Here is a 20,291-nt window from a genome sequence, read left to right as displayed (position 1 = left end):
ATATTTTGAATTTGCCGCAATGGTGCGCATCGAGGCTTTATATCGCGTGTCGACGAGTCGACAGTGGCGGCTTTTTGTCCACGCTGGGGCCCAGTTGTCTGCTGCTGAGTCCGCCAGGGGCAGTGGGCGACGTCCACAGCACTGAGGCATCCACCCCTAGTTCGTCTTGGTTGTACCCGTCGGGATTTTTCAGGTGTTCGTCAAAAGTCAGCGTGTGCTCGAGTTTTCACGCCAAGATTGGTGAACCTCGGGTCGTGTTGAGAGCACACCGGGTGTGGTGGTGGTGGTGTTGGCGTCGTCGTTATCGGAGATGAAACGCCGAGACAGTCGATTTACTTGGGTCTGGTCACAGGCGCTACCGTCGGGAGTGCTCCACTGCGATGATGTTGGGGGTTCGAGGCTGTGAGCTTGCGTGGCCAGGAAAACGTCGTCCGCGTACACCTACTTGTGGGACGATGTGCGTGGACTTGCGCGATGTCCGTGGCGTATCACTCGTGTGTCGGTTGAACAGTTGTTGGAGCACAGATCCCTGGGGAATCCCGTTATTCGGGGTTCGAGATGAACTGACTTGTTCGCCCAGATAGACACGCAACCGTCGGTAGCTGAGCATATTACAGATCAGCAGCAGCGTTCGAGGGCATGGCAGGATTCTGGCAGCTTCAGTATGCAGGAGGTCGTGGGTTTGATCCTGACCCTGACACCTGCATTTTCAGAGTGTGGATGTTCTCCCCGTAGTCGCGTGGACTTTTCTCTGGGTCCTCCGGTTTTTCCCTCCACATCTAGAAACACGCGATTAGAGTATTTTTAGCTGCTGTAAATGTCCACGTGATAAGCCACTTCGTTGAGCAATCATTTGCGGCCAGGTCGCTTCTGAAAAAGATCTATTTAGCTCAGTGAGACTTACCTGGTAAAATATTAATACAGTCGTGTTCTCCTGTAACGTGGTAGTCGTGGTTCTGAAGAACACCGCTTTATGGAAAAATCGCGTTATAAGAATACTCCCCAAATGGTCAAACATCTCAAGCAGTAGGCATCCCCAAAGTCTCTGGAGGCAGGCATTGAGATAAATAAATGGATATTTGTGTTGTTAACAAAGATAGCAAGAGCCCATTGAGGCACACAATGTTAACGGCTTCGAGGTTAGTAGGTTTCGAAAACAGCAACATGACAGGCATTTTTCATGAGAATGTTTTTATATTGTTGATTTTTACTTGTTCTTTTATAATTACCGTGTTTTAGTTTGGCAATATAATTTATTGATGACATAAAAACATGAGAATGAGTGGAAATTTCGCGCTACATTGTTAGTCGCTAAGCGATGTTAAACGGGGCCGTGGAGGAGGGTGAAGGATGTGAAGTGACTCGCTTAACAGCTTTCAACGTTGGCATCTTTTTTAATTAAAACAATTTTTTCCCAAAAAAATTCAAGTGCTCAAAGCATCGTGGAGGAGTGCTTGTTGGTAATGTAACTGTATCAGACAACAGCAGTGTGCTCTCTCCTATAAACGCGGTAGTTGCATTCCTGAGGAACACCACGTTATGGAAAAATCGCTTTTTAATAAAGTACAGCACGGCCCGCGATAACACATGAGATGCGTACGCAGGCTAAACAAAGACAGAGGTGCGTGGGTAGCATCTAGAAGCATCCAGCAGCATCCCAATGCCTCGTGCGATGCTACGCCGAGGGAGCCGTACGAGCGCTTATTCTTACTCGCGCGACGCAGTTACGTTAACTCAATCGCGTTATATCCAATTCGAAACCGCGTTATAAAATGTGTTCACAGATGCATTCATCGACGTTACATCCAATTGGCAACAACACACGGCGTGAGAGCAGAAAGCAGACTGGAGTTTAAAAGCAAAATAAAGTGAAATTTAATGGAAAATGAGACCTTGACTTCCAAACTGTAGCAGAGGTCAAAGACAGGTCCGATAAACACATGGCCGTAAACATGGGCCACTCTGAGTGAAGAGGTTGGCTCCGGGCGTAAATATGAAATTCTTTAAGAGACGGTTCTGCCGGTCCCTGGCGTGTCTGCCCCGGACATACACACACATCGTAGTAATCAGAGGTCAGAATGTAAATGCAGAAGTTCCAGCATGTGCCAGCACTGCACAGCCCACGTTCACTACTGTGACTCCCTCTGTGGCAGCATTGTAGCGTCGGAGTAGGAACCGTTCTGAAAGGTGCCGCTGTTCACGTCTGCTGTTCTGTGGAGTGCTGGTAAGGCCCACCGTCGTAGACTGGCACATTGAATCAATGGTTACTATAACGCAAGCTCCAATCCCCTCGTACATTTCCACCACTACGTACACGGTGTTCATAGTCACGATAGGAGTCATTTCACTTTCATACATCGGGTTTTATTAACTCATCTAGCTATATTATTTGTTCTTTCGGTAAAGTCACGTAGAAGGGAAATAATTAAAGTATAAAAATAAAACAATAGAATTCTCACGACGTTTCGATTTCAACACAAGCAATCAGCAAGAATCGAATCGTTGTGATAATTTTTATTGTTTTATTTTATTATTTCCCTTCTACGTGACTTTACCGAAAGAACCAAGAATATGAATCCCTGCAGTCACGAAAGCTATAAATCGAAATAATCTAGCTATATTTAAAAAAATATATATTTTCACGTAGAATCAAACTCCAATATACAGCGGGCGTCAAGGTTGGGATCAAACCCACGACCTCCTGTGTACCAGGCGAGGGAGTTAACATCTCCTCGGCACCGCGGCGCACTCGGTTACACTTCTCCTCACCTGGACACCGCCTGAATGTCCAGGTTGGATGCCAGCGATATTTGACGAGGCTCCACGATATTTCGCAAGGCTCTAAAATATTTCACGAGGATTGGGCCGAACCATGGGGCAGTGGCTTTGATGACGAGCGGGGGTGGTTCACAGCGCTTGAGATTGATGGCTGCAAATAAAACACACACAACTGCTGTATGGACCGCAGTTCGAGTTTGACATCGAACAAAGTGCTTAAACATTGTTGTGTCTTGCTCAACACGAGCTCTAAACCCGTCGTACAAGCTAATAAGCAGAGTTTGCTTACGTGCCACAGAAGCCGACATTTCCATGGCCGTTTTTCTCTAAATCGTCAACTCAATCAACATTTGCTTTCTGAACGTAGACTTTAACTTCACAGCTCTCTTCACCACGTCGTCGTCGCAGCTTTAACCCCCCCCCCCCCCAGTTCCGAACTCACACTGGGGGGGGGGGAGTTTCACGTTTTCATCATCTGCTCGCTTATCCTGTCGCACGTAAAGCCTGCGGAAACACATCCTCGGGATGCCCAATTAGCCTCCTCACGCTCTTTCACGAGCAGTGGCGAGACGTTAACTACCTCGCCTGGTACGCAAGAGGTCGTGGGTTCGATATCCTGACCCTGACGCCACGAGGGAGACAAAGTATCGCAGTCATCACGCCCGGGGCTCGCTATTGTGCATTTTTTTACTTGACACAGTACATACTTTCTTGTTAATTGCCCTTAATCGTGGTTCGCAAGCGGCCAGTAAGAGTGGAAATTGCGTCTGCTGGAAAAAAGGCAGAAGGAAGTGATGATGAGTTTTGGTGAGAAAGTAAATGTGTGAGATTTCTGTTGTAATGAGTCGACTGTGTGAGGTGCATGATTAAAAAGAAGGCGAATGTCTTATTTTTAATGAGGGAAAGTGTTGCAGGCTAGCGCTGCCCCCCAGACTGATGGAATGATAACAGCCGTGTGGCGTTGTTATCGAACACCCTACATTTACCGAGCAATCACCCTCCTGAATTCCTCACCACCACCTCCATCGTTGTCAAATCATCATCATCAAAGGTAATAAAAAGAACCCACATTGTTCTTCATAATGTATTATTTATTTATCGTAGTCATTGTGATTAAACATTTACCCCCCCCCCCCCCCCATGTTCACTCACACCAACGGGACCACATTTTCCCCCATTTAAACCAAGTTTCATGCATTCGCGAATTTCTGCAATCGCGTGCGTTTTCAAGAACGTAGCCCTCGCGGGACACAGAGAGCGAGAGAGAGAGGGGGGGGGGGTTTACCGTACTGCGAAGGTTGTCCCCTTTTCACGTTGTGGAACATTTCTCGATGTACGGCCTATCTCGACTATTCTGATGTTGACCGCTTGATCCATGCCTTTTGTTGCCAACGATGTAACACGATTTTTGTTCCTGGGTCGTAAGCGTTATTTTATAATTGCTTATGCCTCAAAGGTATAGAAAATGGCTATTATTCCCCACAACCTTTGCTTTTGTGACCAGGTATCTCGGCCTCGCTGTGCGCTGCGTTGCACCGCTAGTCGAGTAGATAACCTTGCGTTCAATAAACCCTCGGAGCCAGGATGAACGTCCAACTCCAATCGTCATTTATTGATTGTAACAAGGTAACACTGGTGAGAAAACACAGATACATCATCTGTTATAATCTGGAAACACCAACACAATGAACACCACAGCATCAGAACATTGTCTTAGATAACAATAGATCCTGGACCAGGCCCCTACATTACCACTGAACAACTAGACAAAGCACAAGCCGGTGCGTTGCATACAGGCACATCGTGTATTCATCCCACTGTACCCCAAATGTACAGCATTACACATAACACTAAACTGTGGATGAGATACTTCGTCATCTTTACTCTCAGGATCGCAACATAGGCACAAGTCTGACTCGACCTACTAAATCACAAGTAACATCCACAATAAGGAAAGTCGCAGGCTTCGTTACTAACTAGGCCTCGTATTTACTACAACAACTTAACGGCACCATAAAGGCATTTACATCACTATAACGGTCATTCCAACATTACAACAGCATTGCCAATATTATAGGAATATACACAAACTTACAGACAATGCTTCTTAAGCTCCCACAATGGACAAGTGCGGCTGTGGTCTCACTGAGATGCGATGCGTGCCGCCATCTCGACTTATTTGTGTAATGGCCGACGCCCGCGTGGTACAGTGGAAATCTAAAATCGTAACTTCCTGGTCACGTGACCAAAATTAGCATAAAAAAACAGGAACTTCCTGTGAACTTACGCTCCACATCTGCCGCGAGGCAAGACACCGGGTCTTTATGTGAAGGAATGACACAAATTCGCCCGTTTTCTCATTGAAAATAGGTACTGGCGGAGCCAGTGGGGTGGGGGTGGCACGTGCCCCCCCCAATGATCCGATCGAAATCCCTAATTTCGATCGGATCATTGGGGATTATTAGGAATAAATCCCGCATTTTGCGACCCCCACTGCCACTGTGTAGCATATTATTACGTGCCAGGGACTCTATGAGAAGATAGGACAATAGTCTGAGTCCATAATTGACAATAAGTAACGGCAAAGCGGTTACAAGTGACTTAGAGAATTGTGCGCAGTTGCGTATACAGAGTACACGACATCCCTGAAAGCATCAACACCTTCAGCGAGCGCGATGCCGATCACACAACGCGGTTCGAATTCGACCCTCGATCAATGGCTGCGCCATCGCCGCACATGCGTCGAATAAAAATCAAGGGACAAGTCCTTACTTACTAACAACTCCTTACTTACTTACAGCTCCTAACATTTTTCATTGCTGGAGGGATTGCCCCTCCGACCTGAAAATCCTGGCTCCACCATTGAAAATTCTGTAGGTCAATTTCAAAGTACAGTGAGGGAAAAAGTATTTGATCCCCTGCTGATTCTGTACGCTTGCCCACTGACAAATAAATGATCAGTCTATAATTTTAATGGCAGGTGTATTTGAACAGTGAGTGACAGAATAACAACAACAAAATCCAGAAAAGCGCATGTCAAAAATGTTATACATTGGTTTGCATTTTAATGAGGGAAATAAGTATTTGACCCCTCTGCAAAACATGACTTAGTACTTGGTGGCAAAACCCTTGTTGGCAATCACAGAGGTCAGACGGTTCTTGCAGTTGGTCACCAGGTTTGCACACATCTCAGGAGGGATTTTGTCCCACTTCTCTTTGCAGATCTTCTCCAAGTCATTAAGGTTTCGAGGCTGACGTTTGGCAACTCGAACCTTCAGCTCCCTCCACATATTTTCTATGGGATTAAGGTCTGGAGACTGGCTAGACCACTCCAGGACCTTAATGTGCTTCTTCTTGAGCCAATCCTTTGTTGCCTTGGCCGTGTGTTTTGAGTCATTGTCATGCTGGAATACCCATCCACAACCCATTTTCAATGCCCTGGCTGAGGGAAGGAGGTTCTCACCCAAGATTTGACGGTACATGGCCCCATCCCTTTGATGCGGTGAAGTTGTCCTGTCCCCTTAGCAGAAAAACACCCCCAAAGCATAATGTTTCCACCTCCATGTTTGACGGTGTTCTTGGGGTCATAGGCAGCATTCCTCCTCCTCCAAACACGGCGAGTTGAGTTGATGCCAAAGAGCTCCATTTTGGTCTCATCTGACCACAACACTTTCACCCAGTTGTCCTCTGAATCATTCAGATGTTCATTGGAAAACTTCAGACGGGCATGTATATGTGCTTTCTTGAGCAGGGGGACCTTGTGGGCGCTGCAGCATTTTAGTCCTTCACGGCGTAGTGTGTTACCAACTGTTTTCTTGGTGACTATGGTCCCAGCTGCCTTGAGATCATTGACAAGATCCTCCCGTGTAGTTCTGGGCTGATTCCTCACCGTTCTCATGATCATTGCAACTCCACGAGGTGAGATCTTGCATGGAGCCCCAGGCTGAGGGAGATTGACAGTTATTTTGTGTTTCTTCCATTTGGGAATAATCGCACCAACTGTTGTCACCTTCTCACCAAGCTGCTTGGCGATGGTCTTGTAGCCCATTCCAGCCTTGTGTAGGTCTACAATCTTGTCCCTGACACCCTTGGATACCTCTTTGGTCTTGGCCATGGTGGAGAGTTTGGAAACTGATTGATTGATTGCTGCTGTGAACAGGTGTCTTCTATACAGGTAACAAAGTACTCCCTTTAAGAGTGTGCTCCTAATCTCAGCTCGTTACCTGTATAAAAGACATCTGAGAGCCAGAAATCTTTCTGATTGAGAGGGGGTCAAATACTTATTTCCCTCATTAAAATACAAATCAATTTATAACATTTTTGACATGCGTTTTTCTGGATTTTGTTGTTGTTATTCTGTCTCTCACTGTTCAAATAAACCTGCCATTCAAATTATAGACTGATTATTTCTTTGTCAGTGTGCAAATGTACAAAATCAGCAGGGGATCAAATACTTTTTTCCCTCACTGTATCACTGTCCTGGTCACAAAAGCAAAATTTGTGGGGAATAATAGCCATTTTGTACTTTTGAGGCATAAGTAATTGGAAAATAACACTTAAACCCAGGAACAAAAAATATAATGTTTTTGTTACACAGTGAATTATCGCAACGCTCTCATTACCCCGATCTGCCCAACAACCTCACGTGCAGGGCCCACGCGCCTGGCCAGCACACCCAACTTTATTTGTGTGGCTCACTGGGAAAAATAAATATTGCTGAAGAACTCTCCTCTGGAGTTACCACACTCCATTCTGCCCCACTTGTTTGTAAGGTCGATTTCCTTAACCCAGTCCTCGATAGCTGCCTCCGAGCCCACTCTAGCGTTTATGACGTTTCGGTATATTTATTTCAGAATTTTGAGACGCCCTTTGTGAAGAGACATCATTCTCAAAAATGCGGCCCTCCATCAGAAACCTACTGCTCTGCAGCCACTTACCCGGCTCGCTTGCGTTGAACCTACGCGTTGTTATTCTTTTGTGTTGCTGTGCTTGCAGAAAACTTCCCTATGGAAATCTAGCGACGAGGCATGTGCGACCAGCAGCAGCCAGACCCGTTGCACGCACCGGCAACGAACGTGATGGAAGAGGAGACAGCGGAAGGCGGCGGAGGTGGTGAGGGGACGTGGAGCAGCAGCAGCGGCAGGGGCAGCAGCAGCAGCGACTCGCGTGACGACCGGCAAGCCAAAGGGCAGGGAACGGAGCAGAAGCCGGCGGGCAGAGAGAACGGATTGCCATGGAACCTGAACCCACAATCTGACGCTGCCGCTGCTGCCGCTACTACCGTTGCTGCTTCAGATAAAAAACGTGAGTTTCTGTGTTTACAGGGGAGAGGGTGTTGCTCTAACATATCAGTAAACGTGGCGCAAGACCCGCAGAGGTGACCTTGCTTTGCCTCGTATCGTTTCTATTGCCGTCGCAATATACTGTGGCAATCATACGGTGGCAATTAAACCGCAGGCAACGTGTGAAGGCAACGTTCGAAAGCTAAGATAGTTTTTGATTAATTAAAACATAAAATGCTGATACCCATACACTCATAGTTTTTTCGTATATATGACAGAAAGAAATCCTGAAATCAGCTGTAATAATTCTCAGCTATGCAATGCTTAATGATATACAGTAGTGAAACTCCTATTATCCTCCCCCCTTTGACCTCCTCTTCCTCGGTGCCATGGTGGATAGGAGATGTTAACTACCTCACCTGGTATGGAGGTCGTGGGTTCGATCCCGACCCTGACGACTGCTGCTGTATATTTGGAGTTTGTATGTTCTCCCCGTGCTCGCATGGATTATTCTCCCAGTCATCTAGTTTTCCCTCCACATTTAGAATGAACGTGCATTCAGAGTATTTGGCTGCTGCTATAAATGTCCACGTGACGAGCCACTTCCTTAAGCTTTAATTGGTGGCCAGGTCGCCGCTGAAACAGAGCTACATAGCTCAGTGGGCCTTACCTGGTAAAATAAACATATTTTATTCTCGTTTATGATGATTATATTAGCCGCCACCCCAAGTTTATCTGTGGATTTCCCTCTTATCCCATTGTCCGTTATTTTATCCATGCTTTTGCGTGGATAACAGCAATAAACTAGACGTCCGGGGGGAATGCATCCGACTATTCGCACTTATTCGTCGTTTAGAATTATATTATTGATTTTTCATGTTTTTTTAAAGTTATATTGCCCAAACGTAACAATACGTTTGGTCACGTTGCATTGGCAGTGATACACGGTGAACAAATAGCAAAAAAATATAATACGTTCATCAATAGCATTGTTGGCTTAACATCACCTCTTATATCATTTTCCTTTTATGGCCATAGTGTAATTAACGGAAATGTAGGGTATTTTTTGTTAAATGTAAAAATAGCATTTGCCTCTACTTTGCATAATTCATGAACAAGTAACTCGTGCAAGATTTGCTGCATGTATTTCGAGTGCAATAATGCATTTTAATTGACACTTTTGTGAGGAAGCTAAAGGCAGCAATTACAGATGACGCCACAGAACTATGTATCCATGGCAGATCTCTCGTCCACGAAAGCATAATTATACTAGCGTTGGTTTATCTACTTTGTCTTTCTCGCCAATGTTTTCCCAATTGTACGTACGTATGTTGCACTTTTTTTCACCATACGTAGCCAACCGTGTTAATCGGAGGTGCCATCTGTGCTAATTGTGATTTCGGTCTCTCAAAGCAGTGCAACCACTGTGCTAAAGGACTGCTCACGGAAGCGGATATCACAGAGCTACCTCTGAGGTCCCTTCATGAGCCGAATAAACCACACCGTGGGGATTGCACAACACATGTTTAGTAGGTGACTCCATTTCGTGTTTGTTGTGTGCAAGTTATCGGTGACCAGGCTGAGATCATCAACCCACTGCACTTGGGAACCCAGCCTAATCACAGGCGGGTGAACTCTAGAATCGAACACATCATCTCGGCAAGGCCAGCTCTGACCTCCGAGCCATTCAGCCACCGGCTGGGTGTAGCACAGCACAGTATACTATAACACGGTGTATATTTACTGTGGTTGTGACTGCACAACCAGCAGTGGAGGGAGATTAAACGGACACGTAGAGAGTGGTACACTGTTGGAATAGGAAAATGAATGTGCAGAAGTTCAACTCCAGTTCAAATTAAAGTTTTTATTACACATAGGGCATGGGGAAATATAGGTTAATTCAACATGGTTGGGTTCAAATTTAAAATACCTCAAGGATTATTTATATTGTCTCTCCCATGTTTGGTATGCACCTTATTGGCAAGTTCCGTATTTAAGATACCCTCCCAGTAAATATGGAACGTTGGGCCAACGTTCCGCATTTACTGGGTGATTGCCTTTGGATTGAAGGCAATAACCATGGCATGCTTGCGTTCCAGGTGTGAGAATTGGTTCCACGGGGTGCCGCCGTCCCATCCTCGTTACGGGGGCTGCCGTGTTGCGGCGAAATTCAGTTCAGTGTCGTACGATATAAACTCCTATGCCCATCCTACCATCCGTATTTTAAAATATCATAATTATCCTGGCTCACTTAATTTTGCTTCCACGTTTTTTTGTTTGCCCCCCCCTCTCCAAAATATGTTTACGAAAACAAAACTCAATCATACAAATTGCAAATAAATATCCGTCACTGTATTGATTCATGTAATGGTTTGTACAAAGCTTTTTGGGGTTTTCTTGAGTAATTGACGGCATGGCCGTGACTCAGCTCACGTGGTTCTTTGGTGGAGCTCACCCCGAGCTATAAATGCTGATACGTGTGTAATAAACCTCCTTGAGACGGCTTCCGGAATCAGTCCTTTTTATTTTCAACTTCCACAGTTACACTTTACACACACTCCCCGTTGCTGGCAGACAACGGAGAGAGGGCAGACTTCTCGCCAAGTCCCCACCGCGCACGTGGCACCCAGAGCCCCGTACGCGCGTGACTCTTCCTCTTGTCGTTCCCAAGTCTGCTCAAGACTGTCCTCTCTCCCTCTCTCTTAATCCCTTCGTCACGTGGTACCCCCCAGCCAATCATCTATAGACAGCGTTGACCGTTCCCGATGATTCCCTGTCAATCCCGGGACCACGCCTCTGATCCGGCTCCCCATTAGCTGAGGCCCCCATTGGCCAGGCCAACCACCCCTGCTAACACGCCGCGATCACACCGAGGCCATGCTCCCTGGCTCATCCCTTATTGGCTACAAAGCAGAACCGGCAAGCCAATCCCCACGTGAACCCTCTATGGCTGTTATTACATCACCCCCCCCCCCCCGGTGAAAAAAATCAGCCGTCTCGGCTAGGAAAAGGGTGATCAACCAATTCCGTAAAACATCTTATTAGGGCACCAAGGTGCGTTTAACAATAAAGGGTGACGGCGTCCCCGCGCCGAACAACACTTAAAAACAGTCACCCATGTAAAGCCCGACATACATTAGGGCGCCCCTGCAGCGCGGTAACAACAGGGAGAACAGCTAGATGATCAAACGTTAACGAAACGGGAGAGATTTCGATCGCGTACGCGACGCGGGACCCTCTCCGCTTCCGGCGCATGGTCGCTTCGCTTTCAGATCGACAGGAGGTGGTAGACTTGAAGAAGAAGAAGGTTGTTGGTTCTCGGTCATGTCCAGGGCAGGCCTGTTTGCGGATGGTATGGGGAAGTGCGAATTTTCTTTGTACCCAGCGCGTCGCAAACCTCCTTAAGCAATTTAGAGGAGAAGTTCTGCCCTTGATCTGTGAGCAGCCTCTCAGGTGCCCCTTTATCCATGACATACCCGTTCAAGAAAGCGTCGGTGATGGACGCAGCCGTTTGGTCGGGCAGAGGCCAGGCCATTGGCCATCGAGAAAAATATTCCACCCCGACGAGAAGGTATTTATTGCCCCTAGCCGACGGGGGAAACGGGCCCAGAATGTCCAGAGCAACCAATTCGTTGATGCAGGACACCTCAATGGAACGTAACGGCGGCACATAGTGGTTCCAAGGCGGTTTCCTCTTTGCACAATCATGGCATGAGCGGACAAAGTCATTGACGTCTGCCGTAATACCGGCCCCTTGGCAGAAGAGGCGACAGCAGAGGTCGGCAGCGGCAGTCACGGGCGAAATGGCCTCGTCTGCCACACTTGAAACACGCGGCCGTCGTCGGCCGGCGGTCGGAAGACCCGGCCCCCGCACGTGGACGGCCTGCGTAGTCGCCTCGCTGGTCGCGCAGCCGCCGTCTCGGAACCCTATGCGGAACAGCAGCAGCCAGCATGTCATCGTCGCCGGAGTCATCGGAGCAGTGGACAACCAGTCGTGGAGACCACCCCAAGGGCGGCCTGTCTATTTCAGGTTTCCCCGTCCACGCCGCCATCTGGTCCCAACGCTTGATATTAAACTTAGCGTCCAGGCAGCGCGCCACCCATCGCGATGTGAGCGGTTCGTGGCCGCAGACTGGTAGAGAAATGTTGAGCTCCTGAGACAACTCCAGCATACGGGAAAGGATGAGAGGATCCAAATGATCGGCCGTCGCGTCGGGGTAGGCAGCCATGGCCAGCGCCATCAACGCCCCCCGATAAGCCAAAGGTGACTCCTCCGATCCTCGGCGACGCGACATAAATTTTCTGGTGGCTGACGTCGGTGGGTCGTAAAATTCCGCCATCTCTGCGAACGCATCTCGCAGTGTCTTCTTGGACGCTGGGATGGAGCGGAAGACCCCCAGAGAAACGTCATCAAGCAGTGTAGGTAGCGCTCCCAGCGCCTCATCCTCCGTCCAGTTGACGGATCTAAAAGCCGACTCGAAGCGCCATGTAAAAGCACTCCAATCGCCCCCGGCGAGAAATTCTTTGATCTGTGGAAGGCGATGTCCGCGGTGGCAAGCGCGCGCCGCAGGCGTCTCCGACTGCTGTTCCCGCGTCCCACCCGTCGCAGGCAAAATGGCGTCTGGCGGCCGCGTGTTGGCAGGCGCGCCCAAAATGGCGGCCGACGGCTCCCGCACAGCCGGCCCGCCCACAACGACGGCTTCTTCCCACGTGGCAGGAGCAATGGTGGACCCAGTTTCTTTCTCAGGACCCCTTCCCGCGGCATCCAGCTGATCCGTAATCTGGCGACCCACGGCTGGAGAGGACGCCACCGCGGTCACCAGACTTAGCAGAATGGCGCGTAACGATTCGATCTGCTCCGCCATCAGCCGCCATCCGTCTTTTCTTCCTGCGGTGGTCGCATCTTCTCCCAGTCGACGCGGAGAGGCGTCGAGGAGAGAAGTATCAGCAGGCGGCATAGGGGCTGTAGCCCCCAACAGCTCATCTTCATCCGTCTCGACCTCTTCCTCCGATGGGGGCACGGGCAGGTTCTTTTTTCTGAGGTGTTTGGACATCTTGACGATCGTCCGAACGGTCGCAGAAGGACTTCTGACACCAATGTAATAAACCTCCTTGAGACGGCTTCCGGAATCAGTCCTTTTTATTTTCAACTTCCACAGTTACACTTTACACACACTCCCCGTTGCTGGCAGACAACGGAGAGAGGGCAGACTTCTCGCCAAGTCCCCACCGCGCACGTGGCACCCAGAGCCCCGTACGCGCGTGACTCTTCCTCTTGTCGTTCCCAAGTCTGCTCAAGACTGTCCTCTCTCCCTCTCTCTTAATCCCTTCGTCACGTGGTACCCCCCAGCCAATCATCTATAGACAGCGTTGACCGTTCCCGATGATTCCCTGTCAATCCCGGGACCACGCCTCTGATCCGGCTCCCCATTAGCTGAGGCCCCCATTGGCCAGGCCAACCACCCCTGCTAACACGCCGCGATCACGCCGAGGCCATGCTCCATGGCTCATCCCTTATTGGCTACAAAGCAGGACCGGCAAGCCAATCCCCACGTGAACCCTCTATGGCTGTTATTACACGTGAATTGCCTTTGTACTGTAGGCCAATCCGTTTCAAAGACGATGCCATCTAATTATCAGAGTTTGTTGGTTTGCATGTTCACCCAACGTCCGTGTGGTGACTGTAAACTAGATTCCTTGCTAAAATGTATCTATTTGGTGTTTGAACATCTTAACACCTCCTGTTTTATTTTTCCAGAAAGGGTAAAACTTATTCTTACTTTTTCATAGGATTCACGTGTATGGCAGGTGGCGCATTCTAATAATGCAGCGCATCGAGAACAGTTGAATGCACAAATAAAAACTCTTGCAATGACAAAGCGTGCAAAGCCCTGGTTCATCGTAGCCTTGCTATCGCATTGCACACGACAGCCTTAACAATACTAAATATCAAACAATATACGATGCATACACTGTGCACAGTATGTATATACAATGCAAGATATTGTAGTTTGTACAGGATCATTGAGTTTAGTAATCATCAACTTAAGTTGTATTTGTTAAAGTCTGGCAGAGTAATGATTTGATGCTTTTTGTGTGTTTAGTGTTGTGGTCCTTCCCCTGCGCCTCCGATTCGCGCGTTTGGCTATGTACGGGAGTGTAAAAGAAGTTCAAATACAGAATTACATTTTATACGTAGGCTTTCATGACCAATGTTAAGATTTATATTTCGTGTCTTTTTGGTGAGGTTCTTTCGGTATAATGTTTTTTTTTTAACCTCCACCGCCCTACAGCCAACACATTAAAGTTGTCACGTGGGCAACTTTGCCAATTGATTCATGTTTTTGAAGCAAACCGGAGAATGTTGAAAAGCAAAGTGACATGTTGAGAATCAATAATAGAGGTTTTTCTACTGCTCCATTACCCTTGTCACTGTTCATTATGTGTCTGCAAATTATTAAACAGGGCCCTCCCCAGAGACACTTTGCAGTGAGCGCGATACGATGGCTGATTCCCTGCGTGATTAACTCACTCTCAGATGGGAAGCGGTGAGAGGCGTAGTGGCAACAAAAAAACACCAGTAAATACTGTCCTGGCTAGGTGACCAAAATAAAGTCATAATCACGAAAGGATAAACGTGACAATTCGCCGTGGGTATGATCTTGATCTGCGAGTGTTCGACGATGGCGGTGGCACGACGCCTCCCGGCTCCTCGGACCGTTGAGAATGTTCTGCTGCGACGTTCCGCCGGAGATCACCTCCAGTGCCATCGGATGTTAACACCTCAGCTGTCACGAGAGCTGAGGTGAAAAAACAATCAGTGGGAATATTTGCCGACGTGACAAGTTGATTTTATTCGCTCCGCCATATGGCGAAGGATTATAGCTACAAAATTGACATTGTACCGACATGATGACTTCACGCAAATTTACAACGTATTATGAGTCACAGTTTCCATGCTGGTGGTTTCACGTCGAATTTACTGCGCATACTACAGTACTCGCTATCTAAAGAAGACTCGTGTTAGTGACATTGCGCTTTCGGCTTTTCGCAAACCGTCACGGCAGCTGCCGTGTGTTGTAACAGCGCACTCCGCCTTCAGGCGTTGTAACAGCGCACTCCGCCTTCAGGCGTTGTAACAGTGCACTCCGCCTTCAGGCGTTGTAACAGCGCACTCCACCTTCAGGCGTTGTAACAGCGCACTCCGTCTTCAGGCGTTGTAACAGCGCACTCCGCCTTCAGGCGTTGTAACAGCGCACTCCGTCTTCAGGCGTTGTAACAGCGCACTCCGCCTGAAGGCGGCACGTCGCGCGTTTCCCGTGCGCCCACCCGCCGGCCGTTCTCCGTTCCCCCTGCGGTCGCTTTCTGTGTGCAGAGCGGGGCGCGGGAGCGACGCGGCCTCGAGCCACGGCGGGTGGCGGCGATCCCGACGCGAGAGCCACGGAGCCGGAGCTGCAGGCGGGCGGCTTGGCTGAGGACGCCGACCCCGGGGCTGGGGCGGCGGCGACGACGGCCGTCGCCGCCTACCAGAAGATTTCTCTGGAGAAGGGTGCGTCGTGACCGAAACCGTTTGCGCGATGACTCGTTTGCTTTCGGGCTCTTCGGTGGTCTGTGTTTTGTAAAGAACCTCTCGATAAAAAAACAACGTACGTGAAGGTGAAGAAGACATTAAATACGGCATGGTGTGTTGTTTTCAGAGCAAGATTAAGGCGGTGGCTTTTTTCTGGCGCTTGCGGCGTTCATTGCGCATTGCAGCCGCTGCTTCTGCTGCTCCATTACGCTTGTCACTGTTCATCGCGTGTCTGAAAATTATTAAACAGGGCCAAACCAAGAGACACTTTGCAGTGAGCGCGACACGATGGCTGATTTCCTGCGTGATTAACTCACTCTCAGATAGGAAGCGGTGAGAGGCGTAGCGGGGAAAAAAACCACCAGTAAATACTGCACTGGCTAGGTTACAAAAAATATAGAATTACAAGAGGATAAATGTGAAAATTCGCCAAGGGTATGATCTTGATCTGTGAGTGTTCAACAATGGCGGTGGCACGACGCCTCCCGGCTCCTCGGACCGTGCCAGGCACTGTGCACAAGAGGCGGCGAGATGACAGGCTCGGGTACGCGGAGCAGCGCACACGGGCATCCTTGAGCCCAAATCGGGGGAGAGCGACGCGATTGTGAATGTGAATATTCATAAGCAGCTTCTCCAGCGTGCGTTAACATTCAGAATCAGTCTAGCGGTAAGCCACCCACCCCTCCTTTCATAGCCACAGCCCAAGACTGCAGTCTATTCAAAATCCACCACTGTGCTGTACAGAGAACTCGAAAAGTGCTGATTATTATTCTAGCACCACACGTCACACATGAGTGATGTGTATTTCTTTCTTTCTTATAATCTCGCATAAAAAACGTTATCACACTATCACATGGTAAGTGTTATTTTTTTCGTAATCCAATTTACGTCTTGGTGTTTACCATACGTCAAAGTGATTTTCTGCTCAAATGAGCATTGAGGAGGTGAGCTCATCTTGGATTTTACGACCCTGAGCCAGTTGTGAAAATTACACATTCCTATGGCGGGGGTGAGTATCCTTAAGAAAACCACTAATTGATTTCCCCACAAAGCGGTACCTATTTTATCGGCCTAGGAGGGATGATGGCTTGAATCAACCTGAACAACCAGGATTTGAATTCACAACCTTTTGATTGCGAGCCACCCACTCTACCGCTGAGCCACGTGGCTGGTTTGCCTATTGATGTGCTGCCTATGGATGTGCCGCCCGTGTATTTATGGCGAACGCAATTGTTAACTCCTCACACCGACCTGCGTAAACCCGAGATAGCTCCTACGAAGGCGACTGCGAATGGTTTAAGTCTCAGGACGCCTCATACAAACCGGAGTTTCAAAGGTGGCTCCTGTGTTTCCCAAGCGTAGAGAAGACAGAGCAACAATTGCGATGAAGAAGATACAAAGATTTGTCCGGGGCGGCCTTCCAGGCGTCCACGCAGGTATCATGGCAGGTGATGTCATGATAATGCGCCTGGCCTAATTCGGATTGAGACCTCTGCCACCAACTGGGAACCCAATTATGTCAATTACTCCACCCTCTTCACAGCCTCGCCGTTACTTACGAAGAGGGGGGAGCTCATTGATGGCACTACCAGGTTAGCTGCCGTGTTTTCGGTGGGACCGATGGCAAGGTTTCCACATCTTCGCGGCAAGCTGCACGTTCAGCAGCGAGGGGGTCTCCAACTCCTTATCAGGATAGGCAGCAATTGCCAGATCACCCGTGACGCAACATGTGGTTAACCATTCGGGAGCCATCGTCCATTGACTACAGCTAGCCATCGAGCAGTCTTCCATTGATTCTGTTCCAGAAGAGAAAAAACATGGTACAGTCATACTATGGGAACCTCATTTGCCAGTAAAAATATGATAATTGTTTTTTACGCTTCTATCTGGCAACAAAACTGACAGCTTTTTACAAGGAGTCATGTTTGCATAGACCGCAATACCTGCAGTCATAATACAAACAAAAAACATAACTCTGATAATGTGCACTGTCCTTGAAGTTGATTGGTCCACACCCGAGACAGCTTTCCTTAGAGCCTAGTCTCACATGGGTTGGACCAGATGACGCCAAAAGGCGCACAACTCAAAGACAATGCACCATCAGAGTATGAGCTCGGGGCAAGCATCTACACTATGGGAACCTCATTTGCCAGTAAAAATATGATAATTGTTTTTTTACCCTTCTATCTGGCAACAAAACTGACACCTTATTACAAGGAGTCATGTTTGCATAGACCGCAATACCTGCAGTCATAATACAAACAAAAAACATAACTCTGATAATGTGCACTGTCCTTGAAGTGCATTGTCTTTGAGTTGTGTGCCTTTTGGCGTCATCTGGTTCAACCCATGTGAGACTAGGCTCTAAGGAAAGCTGTCTCGGGTGTGGACCAATCAACTTCAAGGACAGTGCACATTATCAGAATTATGTTTTTTGTTTGTATTATGACTGCAGGTATTGCGGTCTATGCAAACATGACTCCTTGTAAAAAGGTGTCAGTTTTGTTGCCAGATAGAAGGGTAAAAAAACAATTATCATGGTACAGTCATGCGAAGTTTCTCGAACTCCATGGTCAAACACAGTTGTGAATAACTGTTGAAGCTAAAGAACGTCCCTTATGTACCTGCAAGTGCACAAACAGCTCTTACTCCCAGCCAAGTGACTTTACCAATCCAAAAGCCCTGGTCTGTGAACGCTCTTCTAGGCCTTCACCAGGTCTTTGACGATGTGCCGTGGTGAATGTAACCAGACGCGAACTGCGTTGACTTCCACATGAGTTAGAGGACAAAAAACAATCCAGCTCCCGTGTACTTCACAAGTTACGTATTGATTGTGTAACTTGATGTTACTTTATAAAAATGTTAAACTACATTGCTGCGCCCATTTATCACGACCCCATACTATGAGGTAGACTTTAAATTTTGACTTAAAACTTTCGTGATTGCAGTGACTTTACCGAAAGAACCAAAGAATAGGTAGACTTTACTTTGTGGAGTTGCCAAGATTCATAATTCGTGTGTCGCGGTGTCCTTACATGCCCAAGTGAATTCACATCTTGTGTGTTTCCTCTCAGCCCCTTCAGATTATCATTTCAGTGCCGCTTCAAAGGTCTGTGTATGCTCCTCGGGTTTTTGCACTCATGGAATTGGGGACGTGCACTCATTTCGTCCACACGTTAGGGAGTACCGGTTTCCAATGAGGGTCCTGCAGGTGACGCTTGGTCATTTGGGTTTGCAAACGAGGTCTGAGGATTATGACTCTTTGCTGCTCATGTGAATGCCACCAGCCCCCATGGACTTTCTAAAGTGGCGAATGAGAGCCGCTTATATAGAGCCATGGTGGTTACATCGCCGTTACTGCGATTTGTGTGGATCGTGATGTAAATGTCCAGCGATTTGCCAATTTGATGTTCTCATACAAATTACCATCCTCGATTCAATGACCGTGGCTAAGATCAGTGGCGAGCGATATCTAAACCGATCCAGGGCGCTCACCACCCCCTTCACCAACGCACACTGCTGGTCGGCTTGATGGACACTGTTTTAATGGGCAAATGCGCACCACCATTACAAATGACAAGAGGATGTCCTTTTCGTGTGGCGCTGCATGCAATGGCTTCGTCCCACCCCATCTCCATAATTCTGTGCGACAGTGTTTCTGCTCACCAAAGCAAAAAGTCACCACACTCGTGGATTTGAACGTACTCAATGTCCGTTCTAGAAATACAGTGTGAATGACTTAACGATACACAGCCACAGCAGCAATACAAGTTTCCCGCATGGCCTCATCCCATCCACCGCATTCATTCATTTATTTTATTTATTTTTTACAAACTCGATTCGGGAGGTAGGGGGAGTAGTGCATTGGTTGAGCGAATTGCGCTGTGAACCCGGCGAGCTAAATTCGATCCCCCGGCCGTGGCCAACACCATCGTGCGAGTGACGTTTGAACCGGTCCCTCCACACCCGCCCCCTTCAGCGACCCTCACTGACCAGCGCGTTGAAGTACGGTTAAAGAATTCCCATGACCGGTGTGGTTGACAAAGGGCCCGACAATCCTTGTTTAACAATTATGAGAAAACTGCAATAAAGCAGTTCACATTTAACTACATTTGCACAAAAAACTCATACATTTAAGTATATAGAATGTTGAAAACACTTCCAGGGCATCTGCAGAGACAAATATTGGAAACCGCTGCCCCCTGGCATTCACCCACGGCTTTGCCTGAGCTTGCAGCCTGCCGCGTCTTATGCAACGGGGTTGTGCGCTCACTCTCTGACGATTGAGCGGGGGGAACGGGTGTGTGCTGTGGGCAACCACTCTTGCAGTTGTGCTGCTCGTGGATTCACGAGCCTTTGACGCACAGCACGCGCTGTTCTTTTTTTCTATCTCTAACGAGATACTTGCTGCAAACATCCACTGTGTGCGCTGTGCACTATTTTAAATCACAATATTCCACTGTGCAACGGTGGTGCCCATGCCCAGTAAACTCGGAACGCTGGCCCAACGTTGGGCCAACGTTGGACCTACATTGGACTAACATAGGCCCAATGTTGGGCCTAGGTTTGTTCAACGTTGGGCCTACATTGGACTAACATAGGCCCAACGTTGGGCCTAGGTTGGTTCAACGTTGGTCCAACGTTGGGCCTACATTGGACTA

The 20,291-nt window shown here is 48.2% G+C and overlaps 1 protein-coding gene across 1 annotated transcript; it reads left to right on the top strand.

Moving 5' to 3' along the window:
- The first annotated feature begins 7,773 nt into the window (after positions 1 to 7,773).
- LOC144724505 (uncharacterized) lies at positions 7,774 to 15,891 on the top strand. Its single transcript, XM_078603709.1, has 2 exons — positions 7,774 to 8,082; positions 15,436 to 15,891. Exons 1-2 carry the CDS (start codon positions 7,806 to 7,808, stop codon positions 15,618 to 15,620), a joined length of 462 nt encoding a protein of 153 aa, XP_078459835.1. The 5' UTR covers positions 7,774 to 7,805; the 3' UTR covers positions 15,621 to 15,891.
- Positions 15,892 to 20,291: the final 4,400 nt, after the last annotated feature.

This window comes from Lampetra planeri, chromosome 21 (genome assembly GCF_965212315.1).
Source record: "Lampetra planeri chromosome 21, kcLamPlan1.2.h2, whole genome shotgun sequence".
Classification (NCBI taxonomy): Eukaryota; Metazoa; Chordata; class Hyperoartia; order Petromyzontiformes; family Petromyzontidae; genus Lampetra; species Lampetra planeri.
The sequence above is the reverse complement of the archived record's forward strand: the minus strand, read 5'-3'. Positions and strand labels throughout refer to the sequence as shown.

What these genes read in the sequence shown, in the direction of transcription:
- LOC144724505 (XM_078603709.1), top strand. Translation starts at nt 7,806, where the DNA reads ATGTGCGACCAGCAGCAGCCAGACCCGTTGCACGCACCGGCAACGAAC. An exon ending in TGCTGCTTCAGATAAAAAAC is followed by an intron (nt 8,083 to 15,435) that starts GTGAGTTTCTGT and finishes TTCTGTGTGCAG; the next exon opens with AGCGGGGCGCGGGAGCGACG.